This window comes from Sylvia atricapilla, chromosome 5, assembly GCF_009819655.1.
Source record: "Sylvia atricapilla isolate bSylAtr1 chromosome 5, bSylAtr1.pri, whole genome shotgun sequence".
In the NCBI taxonomy this organism is placed as follows: Eukaryota; Metazoa; Chordata; class Aves; order Passeriformes; family Sylviidae; genus Sylvia; species Sylvia atricapilla.
This window is the reverse complement of record NC_089144.1, coordinates 64,587,207-64,612,304: the sequence shown is the minus strand read 5'-3', so window position 1 is coordinate 64,612,304 and position 25,098 is coordinate 64,587,207. Positions and strand designations below refer to the sequence as shown.

Genomic DNA, 25,098 nt, shown 5'->3' with positions numbered 1-25,098 from the left:
ATGCTCCCTAGCAATGCCAAGCAGCTGTAAAGATTTTAGTCTGCTGCTCAAGCTGGAGTTACAGCTGCTTGGCATCACTAGGCTGGTACTGAGCAGCCAGAGCACGTCTGGGTTTGTATAGAGCTTTTTCAACAGGGGAATCCACCTGGTATGCACACACCAGGGAACGTGTGCAGCAGCATCTAGAGAAAGTATGTAGGTGAGTGAGACCTCTGATGGCATGATCAAATCATAGCTTCGTTACAGCCTAGGGCTTTCAACTGTTGAGGTTTGTACTCAACTCCAAAGTTTATCTTTTCTTTCATTACATCTATTCTGAGTAGCAATATGCTTACAACATGAACCGTGCGGTGCACTATTTATATTTCATATCATAACCTTTCTCTGCATTTGGAATTTTTACATGATTTCCAGTATTTTCATTTGACCCACTAAAGCAACAGCGTGAGTTTTGGGGCACGCTCCTTACAGATGCCACACACGCTGTGCTTCCAGGGTGCCCGGTGTCCTTCTGAGAGCTCCTGCAGTGCCCGAGAGGAGCTGGGAGAGCTCCGGCAGGGGAGGTCGGGGCAGGCTCTCTGTTCTGCGGCGGTGTAAAGAGCCCTCTGCGCCCCCCCGGGCCCTGGACATTGCCCCTTCCCCGGTACTTGCGCGTCCCGGTGCCGCAGCCCCGCGCTGCAGGGCAGCTGATGGTGGCTGGAGGAGGGGCAGAACCCCCGGACCGGACCGGACCGGACCGGCCCCGCCTCCCCGGGCCGATACGTGCCTCCGGCGAGTCCCGGGGCTGGGGCATGCTGCGGTGCCATTCCGGTGGGGTTCCTCTGCCAGTCTGCGGCGGAGGGGCTTTGACAGCATCTTTGGGTTTTTTTTTTCATTTCCTTTTTTTCCCTCTCTCTCTCTCTCCCCCCTATCCGTCTAAGTTTTCTTTAAAAAAAAAAAAAAAAAAAAAAAACACACCCAAACTTTTTTTCTTCGTTAAGTTTTTTTTTTTTTTTTTTTTTTTTTCTTTTTTTTTTTTTTCTTTTTTTTTTCCCTTGCGACAGCCACGCCGTGGAAAGACGGGGTGGTGGAAGAGGGAGAAACCCCTCCCCTTCCCCTCCCCCCTGGCTCCTTCCTCGGAAAAGAAATATTTGGGGGGTTTCCTCCCCTCCTACCCGTCCCTTCCCTTCTGTGCCTCTCCGCTCCCCGGAGCCGAAGCCGCGGCCGAGCAGGGCCCGGCGGGGCGGCCGCCACAGCCCCGGTAAGCCGCGCACCGGCCCTTTGTGAGCGAAGGCGCCGCGGGGAATGCGGAGCGGGGCCGCCTCCGTCCGGCGTCGGGGCGGGAGAGCAGCGCTGCTCGGTCCCGGCGCTGAGCCCGCACCGGAGGCAGCGCCGCCCGCCCGTGGCCCCGGAGGTGCCGAGAGTAAGTTGTGCTGCTCTAACTGGAGACGGCCTTTTGGGGAGGGCGGGCTGCGAGGAGTCTGTCTGTCCGTCTGCCTGTCTGCGATCCCCCCTTGGCTTGCGGTCCCCGCTGATTCGGCTCCAGAGGGGTTGGGGCCGTTGTTGGCTGGGGAGAAGGAGCGCACTGGGGCTTTTCCCGAGGAGCCGAGGGAGGTTTGGGGTGCTGGCATCTCCCTGCTGGCCTTGAAGGGAGCCATGTGCTGTGCTGGGTCGGCGGCAGGGTGCTGAGAATGTCTGGGAGGCTCCGCTGGGGACTGTCCTGCTGGCAAGGTGTTCTTAAAAGCGTCAGGGCAGCGAGATGCTGCTTTTAAAGTGAAACCTGCAAATTATGTCATGTCTTAGGTGGGTCTGTAGGGAGGCAGCCGCACAGGTTCGGGTAACTCGGTCTTCACACCACTTTCACATTTTTCCTTTCACATAAAGCACAGGAGGAGCGGTGCTCAGAGAGTTACACTTAGTTTTAGCAGGCGAAGGAAGCTGGCCGGCAGAAGTGAAGGCGTTACTGTGAGCCTTTTGGGGTTGCCTCGAAAGCCGGAGAAAATCGCCGTGCTCCAGACCTGGCACAGACAGAACGCAGCCTCACACCTGCCGTGTCTCACATCAGTGTTGCGAGGCCGTGAAAAGCCTCATCACAAAGGTTATCACTAAATCCTCCTTCTTTATGCAATGTGAGTCATGGTGCTCACAGCCATGCAGGATCCACCACTCACTTTTTCCCACAAATGCACGCACTGTTACTTAGAATTTTGGAATGGTTACCACGTAAAACCTCATGCTACTCTTAGGTTTCTTTTTTTTTTTTTTTTTTCTTAAAAAAAAAATTAGTTTAAGCGTATATTACTTCTTGCTTAGTCGAAGCTTTGAAATAGGATCTGGATGAATCCCAGAGGTAGCTGAGAGAAACTCAAGAATGTTAAGTTAATGTCCCTGGCTTTTTTTCTTCTCCTGCATGGTGAAGAAGGTGGATGTGGCTTGACCATTGTTCTGGAAATTTGAGGGTAAAGAGTATTGTTAGCAAGCTGCTATTTAGGACTATGTGGTCCAGACAGTGCCATTTACTAGTTCTAGTCCTTGCAGCTCTCAGAGAATTTAAATGGAAAACCCAGTCACATGTTGACCACACTCAACTCTGTAAAATGGAGTGGAATCAGAAATAACTAGTTTCCTGATGTTTTATTCTCTACTGACTGTGTCCTTAAGAAAGTATGCAAGCATATCTTCTTTCTCCAAACAATTGCAACGACAATTCGGATGTTGTGTGAACATCAAATGGCTGATTCAGTCACAGCGGGGCAATGGTCATGTGCTTTAAAATCATGCACATGCACAGACATTTGTGGGACTGAGGCTGTATTATCACACAGTGTTGAATCAAGTTACAACAAAATGTGGCCAGTTGCTGAAGATGAAGCCAAGCTTTGTTTCTGTGTTCATGAGTGATTCTGCTGGGTATGTGATTTAAAACATAGTTGTTGAAGTATGGATTCTTGTTCCCTCCAGAGGGGAAGGCTCTTGAGCACAAACCTACAGGATTACTGGGATGCCAACCTCCCACACAGGTTCCCATCTTTTCCCAAGTCAAGCTGGGATCTGGGCCTTTGTTATTTCTGTGTTCCTTGTTAATGTATGTTGTATGTCCTTTAATAACCTAGCTTCCTTATTACTTACCTAAATGTAGTGGGTTGGGTGGCAACACAGGTGTTTTCTGCAAGATTGCGTTGGAAGGCACAGGTAAACTGTGCTAGGGTCCCCAAAAATGGGCATAGGGGAGCACTAGGGAGAGGCTGAGCTTTTTCATAACCTCTCAGGTGTGTGTGTGTGTGTCTGTCCCCACTGTGCCTGCTCAGAGAGGGCCAAATTCAGTTTCCAGATGACAGCCTCAAACATGCAGCCAGTGCCTCTTACCCTCCTCAGTCCAGCTGGGATTTCTGTGAAGTTGGTGGGTGGTTTGTGCAAGGATAGAGCTGGGGTTGGGTGGTGTAAATTCTTAATTGCTGTCAGTAATATTGCAGTCGCATTGTTGAGAAACAAAGGAGAAAATGTGCTTTAGAGCTGTGTTTTTTCCCTTGTTTCTCTTTTTCTCTGTCCCCACTGGGAATGTTCAGCTCTTTTCTCTTAGTCCTTCCCTTCAGCTCCTTGGCACCCCTCTCTCCCCTTGCCACCCACAGACTTCTCTGTCCTGATTTCTACAGCCTTGGTTTGGTCAGCAATAAAGAGATAGTGCCAGTACTTAAATATGCCATCATTTGGGTCAGGTTGATACTGTGGTTAGATTAATAAAAGCTGTGGGGAGGTGATGTGTTCCTGAGCTGGTATTCCAGGTTGCAGCAGACCTCAGCCTGGTGGTGCTTACCCAAAGCCCACAAGATGGGAGAGGAAGGCACATGCATTTCTGTAACTTAAAATGTGGATGGGATGGTGCAAGAGCTGAGTAAGCCATACAAGGACAGTATCTTTTTAGAGAGTAAAGGTGTTAAGTGTGTATGTCATTAGGACGCATATTTATTTAAAATAATGCAACTTAACACTACATTAATTAGATCTTTGATGACCTGTAAGTAGAGGCAGAAAGCAGGTGTGATAGCAATTTAACCTCTTTTATCCTGCCTGGTTTGCATTTGTGCATATCCTGCATCCTTCTGCCTCAGTAAGGTATTTATTAGCTCACCATTTTGCTGAAATCAGTCTCAACGTTTAAAAAAAAAAAAAAAAAAGATGCAGTGCTGTTTGATGTAGCAGGATTTGGTGACTTTGTGTTAGTGAGTGATCAAAATGATGAGTAGAATTCTTCTTCCCCCTCACCAAGTGCAAGGTTTCAGGTTAAGATTTAGAAGTGAGAGGTGTGGAAAATCCTCCCTTTTGTACTTCTGGAAATCAATGCTTCTGTTCAATAGGTATTTAATAGTGTAAAAATGTAAATCCAGTTTTAGTAGAATGGCTAAATGCTGGTTTGCACTGTCTTTGGAGACTTCAGAGCTGCACATTATTTTCATCCTCTTCAGTGGAGAAATGAAAAGGCCTGCGTGTGCTTCACAGGAAATGAGTGTCTGATACAGGCTTGCAGGCTGCACATTTCCAAGAACCACTCTCAAGGTATTTTGATAATGCACATTCTCTGCCTTCTCCCTTCCTGCTCCTCCTGCACTTCGTGTGCTGCTGCTTGTTTGCAAACACATGAAAGCTGAGGGGAAGAATCAAACGGTGGCACTATTAAGTTGCAGGTGGGCTCCTTTAGCTTTATACAGGAGCAGTGGCTGGCAAAATTGGGTTCAGCTGGCAGCATTCAGTTGCATTTGTTGCAGAGTCCTTCCCCTCACTCCCTGCGAATGCTGAAGAAAAATTTTGACTTCAGATTGTGACTTGTGCAACAAGGGAGTTTCTGTGATTCTGCAGTTCAGAAGCAGTTTGGATCTACTTTCATGCTTTCTCAGTAGCAAAGTTTATTTGGAAACTTAGGCTAAAGCTTAGAAAATGAGTGTGGCTGTTAGAAGTTGGAAAATGCCAGAGATCTGCAATCTGAGCTGTGTAGCTGGGCTTCTGCACATCCTGCTGAAGGTGCTGTGCTGAAGCTCAGGGGGTTCAGCATAAGTTGGCCTCAGTTGGCAGACTCGTGGTGGTGAGCAGAGGTTTGATTGTGCAAGAATGGTTTCTTTTGTGCTTTTTGATAGACCAGCAGTGTTGTTCTTTATCCATATTTTAGTTCTTCCTTGTTTTCTGGTGAGATTTTGTGGTGTGGAAGGAGAGAAGTTGGAGCTGGAGAAACATTTACTGCTTTAGCAGTAAACACTGGAATCTGCTGTTTGTGTAGGGTGCACGCTGATATTCAAGTCAGCACATCCAAAGAAGAGGTGCTGTTCTTTTTAGTCATTAAAGAATAAGGAAAACAGGGACAGAGGTATTTTAACTCTGCAGCAGGTCCATAGTTGACTCTTCATATTGACTTCTTATATCCTTGTTTACTACCTCAGCTTTGCACAAAGGACATTTATGCCTTGTGCTGCGCTCCCCTTAGTGTAATGTCAGGTTTGAATGGGTAAGAGGCATCTTAAAAAGGTATTGCTAAAACCCCCTAGCCCTTTGCTGCTGGATTCCCCTGCCTTAGGTCTGCTAAAGCATGACATGGTGGGTACAGCACAGAAACAAAGTGAAGACATTTGAGAGAGAAGAGAAATGAGATTCCCCAGGTCAGCTTTCTCTTTCCCCAGTCTATATGATTGGGTTTTTTTCCTTTTGTAAGTTTTAGAATTGGTTACTTTTCAATCTTGGTCACCTTTGAACTTCTTCTCATCTGGTTTTCTGAAAGAATACAAAAAGAATGTCCTGATTGTACTGTACCTTTCTCTGGCATCCTCTTGTATATACATCTGCTCTCTAAACTGAGCATGAAATTTCTCCAGTCTCTCTCTGTACAGTTATGTGTTGCTTATTACCCATCTTTAGGCCTATCCTCTTTGTTTCAGCTCTGTGTGTTTTAATTTCAGGTGACTAGAACTGACTGTATTCTCTCAGGTGGTAACATTACTGTTATATTCCCACCTATCCCTTTTGCACCCTCCCACTCGCTTCTTGGTTTTTAAATGACTGCTTTTGCATTCGGAGCTGGAGCTTTCCTTAATGAACCATCAGCACTGTTCCTCGGCTCATTGGTCAGCTGCACCACTGAATTTATTACTCTTGAAAACACAGACCCAGCTGGTTTTCCTACGAGTCTGTGCACATTTGCATGTCAGGACAGAGTTCTTGCTTGACCTCCTGCTGCTTTCCTGCTGACAAATTTTGAATGACCTCTGACTTCTCTGTCCTGCAGAGAGCAAAGTGATTTTGTCACTGTTTACCCTCCGAAGGCGATGGAGAGGGCTCGCTACGTTTTGAGTTGGCTGCCTAGATTTAAGTAACATGAGGCTGTAAGCTGCCTGCTGGGGGCAGGGTTAGGCCTCGGGGGTTTGAGGTGTTGAGTTTGAAGACAGGGAAAGAATTCTAGGAAAAGACTTGGGTCAACATGTGAGTTTGCACAGTCGAGGGGAGGGAGCTGCTTGCATGAGAGATGGGGAAACCTTTGGACTGCTTGTACCCACCAGCCTGTTGAGGAGGTGGCATCCTCTGCAAAGTCAAACCGTGGGGAAGATGTAGTGGCTGGGAGGGTGGCAGGGAGGTGACCAGATGTGCAGGGGCTGAAATGCCTTGGTTTCCTCTGGCCACCCCTCTTCCACCTCCCATTCACCCCGTGGCATGACTGCTCCATGCCTCCTGCCCATCTGCTGTCCAGCTCCTGGCGTGCTGCTGGCTCTTTAGCTTGTGTACCATATTTCACTTTTTGACTTGCTTTGGCAAAGCACGTAGTGTGTCCTGTCATCTGTTGCTTCTTCAGGTGCCATCTGCCTGACAGGGAACTCTGCCTGGGGGTTGGCTCTCCCTCACACCGGGTAGCCTTGTGCTGCCCCTGCCTTAGCAGCACATGTCAAAAGAAGTTCCTTCCAATAGTTGCAGCCCTCTGGCAATTGCTAGTGCAGCTGATTTGATTGAAAGAACACCTCTTTTTGTACCTCAACCGTCCGTTTCCAATTCAGCATCTCTGGTTATAGTCCACCGTGCCCAGCTGGCTTTCTGCTTTAATGTCAGCTTCCCCCATCCCTTCCAATAGAGCACTCTCTCTTTTCCTTTCAGGTTAATCAGCATTAAATACTGGGAAATCTCCTCAACATCCTGTGCAAGAAAAAATTAATACCTGCTTGCTTGTGTAACTTTTCTGCAGTGTCCCTGTCCCCACTAGCTGGTATCCCACTCAACTAAATTATTCCTCCAGAGGTTTTATGGTTTTGATAAACCGAAAATGCCATGTTTTCTGGATTTTGTTTCATTTATCTTGGCTACTTACTGTCCTAGTTTCATGACAGCTATCCTCATATAAGTTTGTTCCCTACCATCAATAATTTATATTCCTTTATATTGCCTCCTACAGGATTATTTTTTCATATTCTAAAGGACTGTTGAGGTTGTAGAGAGATTTGAATAGGGACTGTGGTTTTGTAGTGTGCGTGTTTGATGTCTCTGATCCACAGCAGAAGCCCTTGCAAACTGTTGCCCCTACAGCTGATACCTGCAGTGTGATCTGTGTGTCCCACAAGCCTGTCCTCTTAGCCAGGCAGCATCTCTGTGCCATCATTTGTGCCAGGTCTGCATGCTCTGTCACTTAAGATTTCCTGAATAACCTTACATAACTTAATTTTTTCAAAAAATTTTTTTTACTTTTGACTCTCAGGACTAGTTTCTTTATTTTGTGTGTTGGAAATCCCCCACTATAAAACTTAGTGTTGTGGTGCATCTGTACTTTCTGACCTTTGCCCTTTCCTCTGAAGGCACAGTAACTGTGGCTCCTCACATCTTTTGAAGCTGGTCCTTCTGAAGAGTCAGGCCAGGGTGTTTCTCTTGTCCCCCTGTGCTCGTGTTGGTTAATCATCTGGGACTCCTCTCACAGCATAGTTCTGGTAAGGATACTGAACCAATTTTAGCTGCAGACACTGCTCATTTCTCAGCGTTAGCTGCTTCTTTGAATTCCTTTCCAGCTCAATGTGATGGTTTTGATAAAAAAGCCGTGGTTGTCACAGGGACCACTGATGGCCTCTGTGTCTCAGGATTTACTCATTTCCTCAAACAGGGTTGTGGAACAAAGTCAGTTCAGTTGAGAGTTGCAGAGGAAATGTACCTGTGCTGCTGCTCTGGGGATGGGGGGAGCTGGTAATGCCATGAGGGATTGGAGACAGCCCTGGGCATCGCTACCCCCTTCCCACTGATCCTCCTCTCAGCAGGGAGATGGGACAGAGCATTTCAAGTAGGGAGGCATGAGGGACTGCTGTTATCTTGGCTCCTTTCTTCTTTTTCTTCTTCCTGTGCCCTCTCCCCACCTCCTTGTTTCTGCCCCCAGGCTGAGCTCCAGCCACCTTTCCAGAGGGCTGCTTCCTGAGCCGGTATGTGCAGCGTGGAGGGAGGGGCAGCAAGGCAGCAGCACAGGCTCTGTGTTCCCTGGCCAAGCACAGGGCTGAGGGTTTGTGTGGCTGTGCAGCACTGACATTCACAGGAATGGCTGCTCGCTGGGAAACTGCAAAGGTCAGGAGCAAAGCCACTGGGCTTCCCTCACTTACCAAAAATGCTGTTGGCCAGAGGCAAGCAACAACTCTCTTTGCTTAAGCCGTAGCGGGATAGGCTCAGCTGCAACGTTGGAACTTAGTAGTAACTCCTCCTGATTTCCTTTTTTTTTTTTTTTTTTTTTTTTTTTTTTTTTTTTTTTTTTTTCTTTTCTTTTCTTTCCTTCTTGTTTCCCCAGTTAAAGGAGAAGGCAGAAATAACTCAGTCTCCAGTAGAAGATGTCTTTGGCAGAAGCCACATGGTAGTTTTGGTAGTTTTACTTGCTGTGGAATAAGCTGTAGTTGCTTATGGCTACTGCAGAGCAGCCTCTGAATTCAGGGAAGTGATCAGGCTTCTCTGTTATTCTGAAATGGCAGGATAACAGTTTCACATTGGGCTATTTTGATGAGGAATAGGCTCTTTTACTTGAAAGTATTTCTGAAAGTGTGTAGTATTTCAAAGGTTTGAGGAGGGGACCCTAAAAATGGATGTCTTTCTTCCAGCTCCCTCAATTAGCTCAGTAAAGACAATTAGTTTTTCCTTTAAAATGCCACCCTGTTGGGTTTTTTCATGGAGAAACCAAAGTGCTTGCAGACTTCCCTGCCTTGAAGAGTATTTGGCACACATCACACTGTCTTATTGGTTTTCTTGGAGTAAAAACCTTTTACCCCTATCAGCAAAGTGCCATATTAATTCAGAAAATACATGTCATAGAAAAATACTTTAAGAAGTACCAAAGATTAATATCAGATCCATGCACAGTTATTTGTGGGTTTTGAAGTATGTTCTCCAGACCCAAAATGTTGGGAGGTGTTTGATAAGACAAATCTTCTTGCAGGGTGTCCAGCTGCTGATCCCCAAAGCCTGCATGCAGGATCTTCCTGCACTGTGTCTCTACTGTGCAAAGTAGGAACTGCCACAGTGTGTGTGCTGCCTCAGCTTATTTTAATAAATATTGCATCCTTGGATGCTAGTTGTACAGGGAAATGCAGTTTTGGTTTGGTGCATGTGTGGTGCGGTTTGGTTTTTGTCTCACATATTCTCTCATGTGTCAGACATAATGGCAGCCTCATATCAAACTGCCATGGCATAAAAGACAGAGGGAACTGCAATGTGCCCGAGGCCTGCTTTGTGCTGGAGAAATTGGCTGTGATTAACATTAGTCCCCTTGGCTGAGCTGGGCCACATCCTCCTCTAACCACAGCACCCTCTGTTTTTCTTTGGCACATCTGTCTGTGCATCCCCTCTCCCTTCCCCCTCCCTAATTCCTTTCTGCATCAGCCCTGGTCACCTTGGCTGTGGCAGGGTGCTCCTGTGGCCAGGGGCTTTAGAGGGAACACTCACCCTGGCGATGACGGCGCAACTCAAACCAGTGCCGGCGCCTGGTGGGCAGTGGTGGCCTGGGAACCAGGCATTAAAACCCAGTGCTGCATGCTTGGCTCTTAGCAGGGAGGCTTCCTGCAGCCCTTTGCTCAAGCTTTCCTTTGAAACAGCCTTCCCAGCCACAAATCAGTATGCAGCAAGTTTCTGTGGGATGCCAACGTGCAAACAAGAGATGTCTGCTCAGGCTCTGCTGCCTGGAGTAGGGATGCTGTTGCAAGGGCTTGGAGGGTACCTTAGGAAGAGCTTTTCCTGCTTATCCCAGCCTCCATCTAACTGCTCTGGGAACTGCAGGGTTAATATCAGGGAGATGTCAAAGCCAAATGGAGTGGTAATGGGAAAGTGTAATAATGGGATCGACCTGCAGTTTTGCTAGCTGCAAGTCAGTGTAGCTTGTGGGGTGTATGCCTAATTTAAACTGGGCTGGGGAGGATGCAGACAGCTGATGTTACGTGGGTACAAGTGAAGCTTTGCAGGGAGTGCCTCTGAAAGGCATGCAGAAATCTGGGATTGTTTCTTCAGCTTGCTGATGGATCCACTGACAGACACGACTGCACACGTGGTGGTCTGCTGCTCCACCAGGTCAGTGGGTTTACTTTTCCATCTGTGAGGTGAGAAGGAAAAGTCTTGAGAGCTGGGGTAGCAGGGTAGAAGAGTGTGGGCCAGAATGGATTTGGACACAATTAGGAGAACTCAGCAGTGAATGGATACCTATGTGGTGTCACATGAGATAATCTAAATGTTGTTCTTTGTATTCAGCACAAGTTGGGACTTTGCTGCTCTGAATCCTTAGGTTTATTCCTGTTGCCATCATCTCTTAACATTTGGGTTTTATGGTTCCTGCTTCTGGAAGATTATGGCAACTTTTATGGTCTTTCCATTTGTCCTTGGGCCACCTGTGAGCTGCCCGGACCTAATCAGCTCATGGCTATGTAAGCAGCAATAGTAATAACAGCAATAATCTGCTGTCTCTGTTGCTATTTGAAGTGCTGTATACGTGTTTTTCTACAGTAACAGAGATCAAAGAGATAGAGACAAACAACCTGTCCCCAGATTTGTTGTATTTTAAATCCACATTGCAGCGAACTAATGGGCTTAGTCACCTGCTTGATGGACGTATCTTTCTTTTCAAAGGATGGATTCGCTCTTAAGTAAAGCTGTGCAGAAACTGGGAAGTGCTGCATCAGAGCTTTTGAATTTGGACCACTTCCAGTCCTGACATCCAGAAACTCATCCCTATGGGTGGCAAAGACGAAGAGGTAAGCTTTTTCAAGTGTCCTGGAAGAGGAGTGCAAGGATGCATTATGGCTGAGTACTTGAGGCTGATGTTGAACGTGCCAGATTTGTTAAGCCACAGGGTGGCTTGGCTGACACCACACACTGCATACAGTCCCCTGCTGTGCTAGAATTGTCTCCTTATATAAAATACACTGCCTTGCCTGGGTCATGAGTGAGGAGGAAAGCAGAATGCCCTGTGTCAAGAGCACTTACTTTGAAAAGCTCTTGAACTTGCAGTAAGTCAGAAAGTCTGGGGAAACTTATCCAGCCTTTTAATTAGCAGGACACCAGCTTTTCAGGGTATGTTGATTTGGCTGCTGGCATTGTTCTGACTTGCAGTAGGGAGGTAATGTGTTTGTGTGTCGGGATTTTTTGAGGTTTTTATGGAGGGGAGAAGATGGAAAGAAAATAGTGGTGTGACAACTATTTGCAGAATAATAGAGACAATTAGCAGAACTAATTATACATATGTGTTTTATTATACCCCTGGCTTGGTTTATTCCTAATCCTGAGTCTGCACAACCTCCTTGATATGGGAGGCCATGTATGCCTGGGACCTGTTGACCCATTCATTAAAAGTGAACTTGAAAGGTAGTGTCAGGAAGCACAGGCTAATATTACTGTGACTAATGCTATGCTGCAGGCCAGGCACTTATCTCTTGGAAATGGGTCACTGAAGCTAAACAAATTCCCCCTGTCTGAGGCTCTGACCTATATGCAGATTTCAAACCAAGTGAACAAATTGTCAAGGTGCTATTTTTGCATTTACTTTGAATTTGAAATGATGACAGTCTCAATTCTTAGTCAGTCATATGGATTTTTTCTTAAAGGACTTGGGTGAATGACCCAAGGTTGAAAACTGGGACAAACCAGTTGGTGTTTTTTTCTGTCAAATAGCATCTACAGCCTTAAACAAATGATATATTTGTTTTTATTTTTAAAACTAGCCTGGAAGTGAAAGAGAGCTGCCTGCTTCTGTTTTCATGCTTGAATTAAATTTCCAGCCCTTGACCTGTGAAATGGGCAAATTTTCCATTTGGACCCAAGAGAAGTTGCTGTTTAGGAAGGTTCTTTATCACTCTTTTTGAAGCTATAGCCACAGCTCTGGAGGCACCTGGTGGATGAGCTTTGTTTTCTATAGGAGCTAATGTCAGAGGGGTCCTATAGCTTCCTTGCCCAGCAGAGGGAAGAAGGAGAGGGACAGAGATGCTGCAACTCCTTGTGGTGCCTTCTGTGCTGAGTTTTCGGTGGTGATAAATGGCCCTCATTGCTGTAGTGGTGACTGTTTGTGTCCTGCTCACTAAATCACCTTCACCTAAGATTTATTCTGACTTGCTGAATGGTCTGTCTGAGCAGCTTTCAACTGCTGCCTTTTTTTTTTTTTTTTTTTTTTTTAATGGAAAAGAAAAAATCCAACTTGATTAACTCCTTCTTACCCCTCTCACCTTTCTCTAAGCATGGAATTTCCCTCCTACTATGAAAGTACCTAGAGGGCAGGATGAACAGCATTCAGAACAGTACCAGGGACTGCAAATCACAGGGCTGTGTGCTGGATAAGCCTCCTAGGCTGCTCTTGGAAAGGATGCTTATGGCTCCATATATGAAACGTGCCTAGCAGCTACATTATTGGTATTACTGTTAAGTATTGACAGAGATGTTAGACAAGAAAAGACATCTCTAGTAAGGCACTGCCAGGTGCATGCCTGCACTCCCCAGCCTCTGTGCCTGTGTGAAGAAGGGAGGAGGCTAGTCCTCTCCCAGGGCACAGAGTGTGCACGGACACACAGCTGGCACCAGCCCCAAAAGGAATGTGGAGCTTTTGAATAGCTGGCAAAGGGTGTGAGACAGGGGAACCTTGCAAGGAGCTGAGCTTGAAGTAAAGCTCTCCCTGCAGAGCAAGCCCAACACAGGTCCCTGCACATTCCCCGGGGGGCTGAGCCCCGAGGCTCTGGCAAGTCTGTGGTCAGGGGGAGACTGCTGGAGATGAAGTGAGTCTCTTCCTCTGCTGCAGGCTGTGCCAGCACTCTGTTCTGCTCCAAGCACGGCTGTGCTGTGAATGAGTATGACTGGGTTAATGGAGTATGTCAGGGCAACATTTGGCGGCGAGCTACTGACTTGTCAGGCCTGGGGAAGTGGTATGTTACAGCTCAGCTTCTCACACAGAATGAGCCTCTGGCTTAGGGCTGTGGGTTTTTTTTTTGTTTGTGCCAATACAGACACACACATTTAGAATATGTATTTTTTTTAATATAATTGAAGTGACTTGGATGGCCGATGGCAACACTGGGTTCAGAAATTTGCATTTCTGAAAACAGCCTGGTGATAACACAAGGTGCAGGAGATGAGCAGGGTCATGACAGTACATTAGAGGACAGTGACTGGGAGAGGGCAGCATTGTCTGCAGGCAGGGGGAGTTGTTCTTCCGGAAGAAACAGGGGTTAAGAGTCTGGAAGGGCATCAGCAGTGTCTGGTACCAGTGTTAAGTGAACTCATTCATAGTAGTCTCAGCCTTGAAGTTGATGTAGCATTTCTTGAAGGGATCTTGGTCTGAGGCCTTTGCTTTCTCCTGACATAGTGAAACACACAAGTCTTGGGATAAGGGAGTGGTTCCTGGGATTTGGTGAGAGAGGCTCATACCGGTCTTCTGCTTTTTGCTAAGTCTCGTGATGAGTCTTTTTGTTGAAGAAATGGTTGGAGAAGTGTGAGGAAACCTTTCCACCTTTCACTGAATGACAAAGTAAATGATACTTTCCTGCTTTAGGAAATATTTCCCTTTTGATTTGTAGTGTCATTTCACCTTTCCAGTCTCAAGGCCACTCTGAAGAGTCTCAAACATCTAGCAAAGGGAAATCTTGAAATGCTGAGGTCTGCTGTGTTCAAACCAGCCTGCTGGAGGGTGTGCAGGAGCCCCTGGCTGTGAATCACAGAAACCCAGTGGATGCAGAGCTCTGTTAAGTGCCACCTTGTGCTGGTGGGGACCCAGCTGGAGCCCTTTCCACACGTATACCCTTGGTTGTCCCTGCAGCTGGGGGTTGGTGACATGCAGTAGCTCCTTAGTACCCTCTTTGGTACTCTCGCTGGTCTTTCTCCCTTGGGAACTGTCTTGCTCAGGTTGAATAAAGTTTTGGGTTTGCCTCACTCTCCTTCTGTCCTACAGGCTGGATGCAAAGGAGGAAGCATGATAAAGGCAGCATCATTCCAGGATTCATGGGCTCTTTGAGAGATGATCAGAGGGAGGCCAGATGATCTGCACAACACACACACCACTGTTTCTCATCTGCAAAGGCAGCATCTCCCCCGCCCCGCGCCACCTGGCTTGCCTGATCGTTTCCGGATGTTTCGCAGCTGCGAGTGGGAAGTCCTGGAGCGATCCCTCAATATCCTCCAGGCCAGTGACTTCTACTGGGGCCCCTTGTCTGTGGGAGAGGCTCACGCCAAGCTGCAGCGGGAGCCCGTAGGCACCTACTTGGTGCGGGACAGCTCGCAGGGGAACTGCTTGTTCAGCCTGAGCGTGCGGATGCCCGCGGGGCCCGTCAGCCTTCGAATCTCTTTCCAGGAGGGCTATTTCCGCCTCAAGAACTGGTTTTCGGACTGCGTGGTCCGGCTGCTGGAGCTGGTGGTGGCGGGGACCCGGAACAACCCCTTGCACTTTGATGAGATGGGGGGAACGCCCCTGATCTTCTCGGAGCCCTTGTGCCGGAGCCGGCGGGTAGTGCCTACACTGCAGGAATTGTGCTGCCGAAGCCTCCCTGCTGGTGCCATGACGGAGGACAGGGCAGGGCTGGGGGGCTCCTTGGGAATGTGTTTGAGGGAAGAGGTGTTCTCACCCCTGGACACAAGGAGAGGATCAGAAGGGAGCGTTGGCTCCAGCCCCTCTCTGTCCTGGGATAGGAGATGATGCCATGCATATGGGAGATGAAGGGAGATGCCTCTTTTATGGCTGTGCTGGTGGGATGTGTGCCACACCATTGAGGCTGGACTGGCTGCTGGGAGAGGAAGGGGCAGGGCAGAGGGAGCGGAGCAGAGGGAGAGTCACACAGTGAGTGTGACTGTCCCCAGACATGCCTGGGGTAAAGCCAGACCTGAAGAGTGCTTTTCCACTGCCACCGAGTCCTGCTCTTTGCTCCATTTATAACTTAAAAGCTTCAGAAAAAGGTGAGTTGCCTGTCCTCCCAGGTGGGTTCTCTTCTACCCCAAAGTGTTTGACCTCATTTCTGCCTCAAATCTGCCCTTGTGGAGTGCAGCTGAGTCCAGTCCCACAGCAGTGCAGCTTGGACATCGATGGGTATGACCCTTGTGTGCTGACCCATGAAGCCGTGGTGGAGCAAGAGCACATTTCACTCCTTGCAGCATGAATGTGATGCCTGTACTTCAGAGGCCACTGTTTCCACCAAGTGAAACCATTGCAGCTGTGTACTATACATGCAGCTTCACTGGCTTTTGTATTGCTTTATTTGGTTTTATTTTTGAGAGTGAAGATGGGTTATGCTGTACTTATGGGCCTGGCATTCCTGCAGAGATAACCCTGGTCTGGAGAGTTGTGTCTGCCCTGGGAGGGTGTAAAGAGATGGGGTCCTGCACCCTATCTTAAGCTCATCTGATAGTGTGCTGCTGCCATCTGTCGAGCATCAGAAGTTATTTTGGGTTGGCCTCTAAAAGGGCAAGGAATTTTTTATAGAAAACTTCTAAAATTTAAATAAAATTTTTATATTGATTTTTAAAAGTCAGTGAATACGTGGTGATAACTTCATTCCCTTGTAATGCTGGAAGCCCACTTAGTTTAGTGGCCAGGCTTGGCAATCTAACTGAAACTGAACAAGTGAATTTCTGGTAAAGAACAAAAGCAGAGCATAAATGAGTGGTCCTAGCTGGGAACATTAAAATTCATCTTGTAGTGTAATTAATTGAAGAATTTTCTAAACAGAGAATACTTCTGAAAATCTCAGCCCTACATTTTTAGAAAGTTTTTTTAGTACCTTAAAATTTGTACTGCGTGTTTGAAAAAATCTGAATAATTCAAGATCATAGAACAGGGTGCAGCATCAGTAACTTGAACTGGTGAGTATGAGTACAAATGGGAGGAACAGAGTTGGCTTAAATAGGGTCGTGATTAATTTCAGGGATAGTTGGTATGATGTCTTCAAAGTGATTGAAAACAGCTACATGAAAGAAGAAATTCCCATACTCTTAAAATTTGAGCCAAACCATTTTCTAATGCTGTTAAACATCCATAGCTGGGCAGGCAGCCTGCTTTTCTCATGCTGACTTTCCTCCTCAGACCTGTATGGAAGAAAAAAGCTGAACAGGGGAAGAGAGTACACTGAATTTGCTCCATTGTGTTCAGCTGTTTTGTCTGAGGAACTAAAGTGTGTGGTCAGCACAGAGAGAGATACAGGCTGTGATTCATCACAGGAGCCTAACTTAGACACTCTGAATTATTCTCTGGAGGGCTCTGTTGCTCTGCTGGCAATGAGGTGCCTGGCTGCCTGTCTCAAGGCATTGGCTTATGAACCAAGGTAGTTAGGTAAGTGTCAGGGAAATGGTGTTCTTGTCCTTGCTGCCTGCTCCTTCCAGCTGCAGAGAGACCAGGGACAGCTCAGTGGCCCTGCAGCTACTGCATCTCTCAGCCCAGTGCAAAAGCAGGAGCTGGGATTGTTCCTTTCTGCAGGGTTTGTGTGCCCTGGGGTGGCTGACATGTGGGTATAGCGTTGCTTGCTGCCAGCATCTCAGGTGGCTCTGGGCACCTTGGGACTGTTCCCAGGCTCTTGAGTGAAGCCCCTGCCTCAGCAGGGTCAGCCACACAGCTGCCCTCCTTCTCTGCCATGGGGGAGTGGGACTGATCTGCTGGCCCAGGCATCATGTCAAGCCCTGATCCTTTCCTTTCTTGAGGGTGTCTGCTGAGATGCCTTGGCTGCCTTCCTGCCTTCCCTTCAGAAAGCAGGGGGGGAGGAGCAATATAATTTCTTCCATGTTTAGAACAGAGCAGAGGAATGCTTCTGTTTTCTGGCCACGGTTATACCTCACTGAGGGAAGAGCTTTCTAACGGTATTGCTCTGACCTGGCTGTGAACTGTTCTCATTTGGCCACAAATGAGCGTCTTGGGTTGTACAGCTGGGGGCTGCAGAAGAGCCCTATTTGTGGCCTGAATTGCGCTTTAGGAAAATCACACCACAGGAGAAAGAAATGGTTTGGATTTTAATAAAGTCTGCTTTATTCTGTTCCTTTTTTTTTTTTTTTTTTTTAATTGCACAGCAAGCACTTGTCTCAGTGTCTTACAAGTAAGTAAATTCCATGCAGGGCTGCAGCGAATTGATTTGAGACCTGTGGATGAAAAGCAGTGAATTACTGCCAAGCATTGTTATATTGTGGAAGTTGAAAGCACATCATGTGTGAGTATCCTCATTATTCCTGAGAAGAGGTCACTCTGCAGATCAGGATTGGTGCAAGAAAGGAAATCAGTGTAGAAAGAACAGGAAAGTGAAAAGTGCATTGGTTAAGGTGAGTGTTAGAGCACTTCATTCTCTGCTTGGATGTTGGAAGAGAAACCTTTTTCTTTCAGCTCTTGAGAAAAAAGATGCACAAAGCAAAACGGTAAGAATTTACTTCCATGGGGTAACACTATCCTGCTGCTTTCATTAGAGTGGGAGATGTTCACTTCAATGACCCTGCCTCTGAACCGGTCCCTCTGTCACGTAGGAGTAGCTCCTGATGGTCTGTATCCAAATGTTTCTTTTGGTGGCTCCTAAGGGGACTTAAAAAGAAATTGCAAACTTCCTCACAAGCTCTTGAGCACCATTTGGGGAATAGAAGAAAATGGTTTGCATTTTTATATGTTGTGTTATACATTTCTCCAGCTGACTCATTTTAGTTTGTCGAGGAAACTCGCACAGGCTTTGCAGATGTTTTTTTTCAAGGGCTCTTCCTAACAGCAGAAGTTGAAAAGTTTAGTGCTTGTGAGAGGAGCTTCCTCTACCATGCTGTGAAGGGCCTGGATATCAGTCCCAATATGCTGCAGGCATCCAGCAGGAAACTGCTCTTTGTCTGCTCCCAACTAGCTGTTTGTTGGTAGTGCTCTGGGGCCCCAAGGGTTAATTTCCCAAAATTCTTCACTGGAACTTGCTAATAGCTTCCATATGTACCCATGTGTGTGCTCAGGAGGGGCCCCACAGCCATCACCTCTTGTAATAATACTTGATTACCTCTGACATAAGGGTCTGTATGTCGTTAGGGATCAGGATTCACCAAAAGGCACAAGTTTGTGCAAAAAACACTTTAAAAATGTATTAACGTTTGGTCATGCTCAGTGATTGGGAAATGAACTCTTCTTAGGTAGTCAAGCTTCAAAATAAAGCCTGTGTACACACAGCTGGATCTCACTTTTGACCCTTACCCTGATGTCCCTCTGAAAAAATGTGTATTTGTGTCATTAGTCTTAAAGTGTGCTAAACCCTTTAATTTACAACATACCTTGGTTAGGGGAATGTGGTGGCTTTTTCTGATTCAGTTCGTTTTGTCCCTGTTCCTTAGATGTTTGGCATCTGTACAGTTAAAACTGCACGCACTGGAGCTTTCTGTCTGCCCTGTGCCATTCCCTGGTGCAAAGACCAGGCTCCCGAGGGCAGCCTTCAAAGAGAAAGTAGGTGTCAGAGGGAGAGGGAGATCTGGCAGAGTCCCTCTGAAACTCCCAATGCCTCCTTGCAGAGCTGCCTGGGTCTTGGCAGGCTCCTGCTGCCTTCTGATCTCAGCTGGGGCTGGCAGAGCTGAGGTTTTGATTCAGGCAAAGCAAAGTACTTCCTAACACTTCCATTCAAGGGCTGGCTCGATAGTAGGACTCTTCAGCCACAAAAGAGATGGCTAAGGTCTGCAGCAGAGATGTGTAAAACCTAAATGCCATGGAGTAGGTGACCATGTGTTTTCTTAAAATCCAGGGAGGCATCTGGATGAAATACTCAAGTTCAAGACTCACGAGGAGACATTTCTTCATGTGACATATAATAGCTTAAGCTGTGGAAATCTCGGCCACAGGCCACTAGTGAAGCTAACCTTTATGTGGGTACAAAAAGGGATTAATGGTGACTGATGGAGCACCTATGGAGGAGGAAAAGCAGAAGATAGGGGAGAGCCAGGATCCAGGTGGAGCTTTGAGTTCTGTGCTTTGTAGGGCAGATCTCTGCTATGGCAGGAGTGTGGGAACAAGCCTGCCTAGGCTCAGCCTGAGGCTCAGCATCACAGTGGGCAGCCCAGGCCAGCTGAGCTGGTGGCTCAGTGAGGGACAGCTGTGCTGAGGTCCCAGAACCTGTGCTGGGCCTCTTGAGGCAGAGGGGTCTGCACCTGGCAGACCTGCACACCCACCCCTGCAGTGCAATTGCAGCCCCAAAGTGAGCAGCCCCTCGGGTGCTTCTTCCCAGCTTTCACAAGCAGAAAAATTGGGACACCCATCTGATGCCTGGAGGCAAGTGTCAGCACAGGCTGAGGATAAAAACATCGCCATCATTCAGAATGAAGGAGCCCGAATTGTCAGCTGAGGGCGCTGGGGGAGGCCAGCATCAACCCGAGGTAATGGCTGGTTAGGGCAGAGCTGGAGGCCCTCAGCCTCACTGCATGTCAGAAAGGAGCTGCAGAGCTTTGAGGAGCAAAGCACTGGCAGGCTCCTCACCCATCCCACAGCAAATGACATATACACTTCTAAATATTTTTGCCTCCTGGGCTAACTGCTTTCTCAAGACACCACTCTTGCCATCAGAGCTCTCAGTCTTCGAGCTGGTCCCAGATGCCACTGAAATCAACGACCAGGTTATTGTTCCTCCCTGAAGATTTTGGATCAGGCCTCCCTGTATTGTCAGGCTGATGTGAGCAAAATGTGGGTTTTCCACATTAAACGTAATCAAAACAAACCGTGCTCCCACTGGCTTATGCAACAAATCATGCTGGGGGAATTGCTGGCATTAGGCATGATTAGCCCAAGTGCAGATGCCTTCCAGCTTGTAAACAATAGCCTAAAGGATTGGAGAGGATCACAAACAAAGCACTTACAGAGAAGACAGCATTTTCACAAGGGACTTGAGAGCTTATGTCCATTGGGGGGTTGTCTATTAAAAATAAACTAGAAGTAAACAAATTGACAAGAGACGGCTCTGAAGAATCTAAGAGAATGAAAGTGAAGAGACTGGATATAATACTCCAAAAATGAAGTAGGGGAAAATTAGACAGGGCTAATGGGTCCTCTTAAATTCCTCCATAAGATGTCCCACAGCCTTAGGGATGGGCAGATATTGGAAACCTCATCTGTTCTTGTGAATGAAGCCAGGTGGGATGTGTAAGGGATGCAGGAGAAAGCCCTTCTTCAGTTCACAGGAGAAAAAAATTCTCTAAAAAGTGGTGTGAGAAACAAAAGGATCAGGCAACTTGTGCTTGTTTTATGTTCATTCAGTCTGAAAGGGACATTCCCTCCTTGAACTGCAAACTAGTGACAAATTGCTGTGAATTTCAGCCTGAAAACTGTCCAAGTCATGTAAAGTACAGGTTTTGTATTGTACTTTTAATATTTTTTTAAATCTCATTTTTATATAGGGTCTTTAAGTATGGGCTGAATTATTCTCGGTTGTCTCATTTCTCCTGGCCCTGGCAGAGCGAAGTAGCAAGTGCCCAGTTTCACACTCAAGAGCTCCTGCAAGGGGGCAACAAGTTTCATGACACTGATGGTTGCTCATTTTAATGACACAGTGAATGGGAGTTGCGACCAGAGCTCACCAGCATCCCTGTAACTGAGATGGTGTTGCAAAGGTGTAATGTGAGGGTCATGGTCTTTGTTCCCCTAGGAACTTCTAGAACAAGCCAGATCAGCTGAATTGGATCTGTTATGATCACACTCATTATGTCCAGCTGTAGACCAGCTGTACATCGCTACAGCAAGGAATGCTAAATCCAGAAAGACGCCAGCACCCTTCATGCTTTCCCTGGTTCTGTGTCTGCTGGAATCATGGAGTTCATCCATTTGTTTAAAAGGTTCAGGTAGCAGCTATTCTGATCACAGAGCATGAGGTATTTGCCAGGTCCCTGCTGCTAGACTTTCAGTTCATCCTGAGTTCTTTTTGGAATCAAGCCTAGAATAATACAGGTGCAAATCCAGGCCTTCTTTCTCGTATTCAGCCTCTGTGTTTTAGGTGTTCAGTACTACAGTCGTACGTTCTGCAGTACTGAGTTAGGAAGGACCAATGGTCCCTTCTATCCTTGGTCTTCTGTAAGGAGCTCTCCAAGGCAGTGGGATGGGAGAATGGGGCAGTGGAGAACATGGGCTGCAGATCTTTTCCTGCTCTTCCAGACTGTGCAGGGAATCAACCAGATACAATGCAACTCTAATGTACATGCTGAGATACTTAAAATAATACCATGCAAACAAATCAGTTGTATGTTATCCAGATGAGACTGTTCAAACCCAATAATTACAGTAAAGTGCTCCCAAATTCTGCAGAGAGAGAGAGATTATAGAAGGATCAGGTATAATTATAGTGCCTTATTATTACCATTCTCATCATTCTTTCTAATAAAGCTTTTCAATAGGATGAAAAAACTTCTTGCAGGAGTTCCTAATGTGTTTGTTGGCATTTTTTCATTCTTCCTTCCAAGGCTCTTCAAGTCAGCCCCTATAAATGGAATTACTAAATATCATAATGATCTTGGACTATACTATCTTTCAGATTAAACTTTCTTTAACATCTCTTTATGGCCTTGACTGCAGCAAACCCTGCTCCTGAAACACCTCATTGTTGCTATCTCTAATGAGAGCACCAGCAAAAATACTTCTGTGCTGTTCCGATCCTTGCCTTGATACAAGCCCTTCCAGGCAGGTTTAAGTAATACCCTTGAAATTGAAATATTAGTATCTGCAAGTGCCTTGTCTGTGTACTGTTCCATATATTCCACCTGGAATATAAGTGGAATCACTCAGCAAAGATTCTCTACCTTGGAGAAAGTCATAGAGCTGGAGGTATGTATCTGCAAGGTGTTCTCCCCTGCCCAAGTCCCGCCTCCTCTGAACACCACCAGTGCTTGTGAGAAAAGCCCAGGGTTACCAGAATCAGACCACAGGCAAAATGGGTGCAGGAAACACACATCCTTGTCTGCAGGTTGGCTGGCACCACTCAAGAGAAGGAAAAAACCTCTGGCATTTATTCAGCAGTATCCCTTCCCAGATCACTGCAGATCCCTGGAAATATTGCCATAAGAGGAGCCTGACAGTGCAAGGCAGCCAGCTCACCTTGGAGGCACAGCCACACAGCAGCTCTGAAACCCAGTGTGGACTTCCCAGGGAGGGGATTTTTCACAGGAGGGAAGTCCCAGGCAGCACTTCCACTGCTGCAGCTCCCCCAGCTTAGGGAGCAACTTGCTATGAGAAAAAGCTGTCAGTGAGCACGTAGAAGGTAAAACCTCTACCACCACATCTTGTTCTTAATCTGCAGCACACCCTGCATTGCCATCCTCATGGCCCTGATTTAGTGAGCCCCTTGTACCTCTCTCAGCTTGGGGACGTGGCTGTGCCTGTACACGTGTCAAGTGCTGCAGTGCAGGACAGCATCTCCCCCAGGTTCCATGGCTCCATGCCCTGCTCACCTGCAAGTCCCAAGCAAACCAGGAGAAGCCATGTGGTTTGAACAGAAGCAGCAGGTTTGGTGGGGTACACATTAGGTTTGTTTCTCGGGCTGGGGGGAAAGGGGTGGTTTGCTTAAATGGGTCTTTCTCTTCTTTCTCTTTCTCTGCCAAGGTGCTCATCTCCTCTGAGCACCTTGGCAGAGCCTTGCTCTCAACTCAGTGAAAGTAGGGCAAAGTCTAACCACATTTCAAGCTGTCTGTGTTTTTGGATTCTGCGTAACTGTGATCTTTATCTGTTCCTAGAAAAGATTTAAACAACTTATAAACCGCAGCTGGGCAGAGATAATAAAGGAAGCAGTACTAGAGCAGGGAAGGATCTCTCCAGAGTGAAGAGAGTAAGGAGGATGGTCTTCAGGAGAAACCACGGGCTCAGCCGTGGTAGAGGGTCTCAGCTTGGCCACTTGGGCTGTAGGGGGACACAGCAGGGCTGCCTTAGGGAAATCTCAGTAGCTAGGTATAAAATGTGGGTACAAGTATATAAATGCATATATATATATATATATATATATATATATATATATATATAAAGAGCAGTTTATATTAAATGGAGATACAATTAGTGACAGAAGAAGGTGTCTGAACCCTGCTATGGTGTCTATATAGTCTCAACTCCATGCACTTGCTCCTGTTGAGGTTTGTGTCTCCATGCAGATAAGATATGTTTCCTCTTATATTCCAGGGTTTTTTGCGTTTCTCATCCCTGTGGGACCCACATCTGTCATCATGCAGCTCTCCAGGGAGAGAAGACCTCCTTCCATTGGAGGGAGTGGGTTCAGGCTCAGTGCCTAACCTCCAGGCCCACGGGGAGGTTCACAAAACCCCTCTGAGGTCTCCCCATGGCCTGTGGCAGCCTTGGATGCTCCCAGTGCACTCAGCAGTGGTCTGTAAGGGTTTGAAAAACAAAACCCACTGACTTTTCTCTCACATTAGGTCAAAACTACAGATCCTTGTCCTGTAGTTCTGTCAGCCAGGAATGTAGACAGCAGGTGGGAAATTCAGCGGTAGGGAGGAAAACAGAATGAAACACATTTCTGTATTGGCAAAAATCCTAGCAGAGATGTGGTTCTTCCAGCACATGTTTTTGCCAGGATCCTTTATTTAGTTTTCATAGCCAGAATAGGGCCTGGTGGCAAAATTGTGTTTTTCCACCATAGGAGGGTGTGCTATTACAGCTGTATCAGCCTGCATATTCTCCACAGTCCACAATCAAAGCAAAGCTGAGGAATTAATAGAAAGAAAAGAAACAATATATTCACTTGCCAATGAGATACTTAGCTACTTAATCCTTTCCGAGCTTTCCTCCTGGGAGCTGGCAGAAGCCTGGAGTGCATGAGGAAGGCTGTGCCAATCTAAAGCCGGGTGTGACTGCAGTCAAGTGTCTGCTGCGGGGGTCCATGCTGGTTCCCAGGATCACTGCAGCTGTGCTGCCTCTTCTACTTCCCGATATCCTGAGCTGAAAAGTTCCTGAGGGCTGAAGAAAGGGTCGTCCCGTGCCCCCTCCCCCCCCAAAAAAAACCCAAACCAAACCAAAAACAAAAAATAGAAACACCCAAAAAACCCAACAAAAAAACCCAAAAAAACATTAAAAGGAAAAAGAAATAAGAAAACAAACAAAACCCAGGAAAAAAGGGAGAGAAAGAGCGGGCAAGGGAAGGAGGTGGTTTGGGTGAAACAGAGCGCAGGGACTTCTTGGACAAGCTCAGAGGGAAGGAGCTTAGATTTGGAGTCAGCTGTGGGGCAGGCTTGGGTACCTGGGGGCAGTCAGAAACCTGCTAGGCTGCGGGGTTGGCACATCTGGCTAGTTCTAAGCAGGGTTTTTCCCAAGCAGTTTTTTTCCCGCACAGACAAGACCAGAAAGGGTCATCTGGCAAGGCCTTTGCTGGCAGGAACCAGTCCTGCGGCTCCCTTGCAACTGCTGCCGTGTTCTCCAACATGATCCTCCCTGTGTGTGTCCTGCACAGGAGCCAGCACCTGCCGAATTTGCCTGCCTTCACCCCGAGCAGGGAGGATGCCCGGCCCTTCGCTCAGGACAGTCTGAGCATGATGTGCCCGCCTCAAGGCACGCCGCTGGCGAGCAGGGACTCGGGCTCCTGTTTTCAGAGAGCATTGCCTTGCTCCTGCCCAGCACCCCACCGCCAGCACTGTGCCAAATGTGTGAAATTGCTGATGTGAGAACGTTTGGGCTGGCCTGGTCGTGCATTGGGGCTGGTGACACATCCTGTGACCGTG

The 25,098-nt window shown here is 47.2% G+C and overlaps 1 protein-coding gene across 1 annotated transcript; it reads left to right on the top strand.

Annotated features, from left to right (window-relative positions):
* Window positions 1-1,325: 1,325 nt before the first annotated feature.
* LOC136361716 (suppressor of cytokine signaling 1-like) lies at window positions 1,326-15,943 on the top strand. The gene is made up of 3 exons (XM_066319826.1): window positions 1,326-1,402; window positions 11,077-11,201; window positions 14,378-15,943. Exon 3 carries the CDS (start codon window positions 14,444-14,446, stop codon window positions 15,116-15,118), a length of 675 nt encoding a protein of 224 aa, XP_066175923.1. The 5' UTR covers window positions 1,326-1,402; window positions 11,077-11,201; window positions 14,378-14,443; the 3' UTR covers window positions 15,119-15,943.
* The last annotated feature ends 9,155 nt before the right edge of the window (window positions 15,944-25,098 follow it).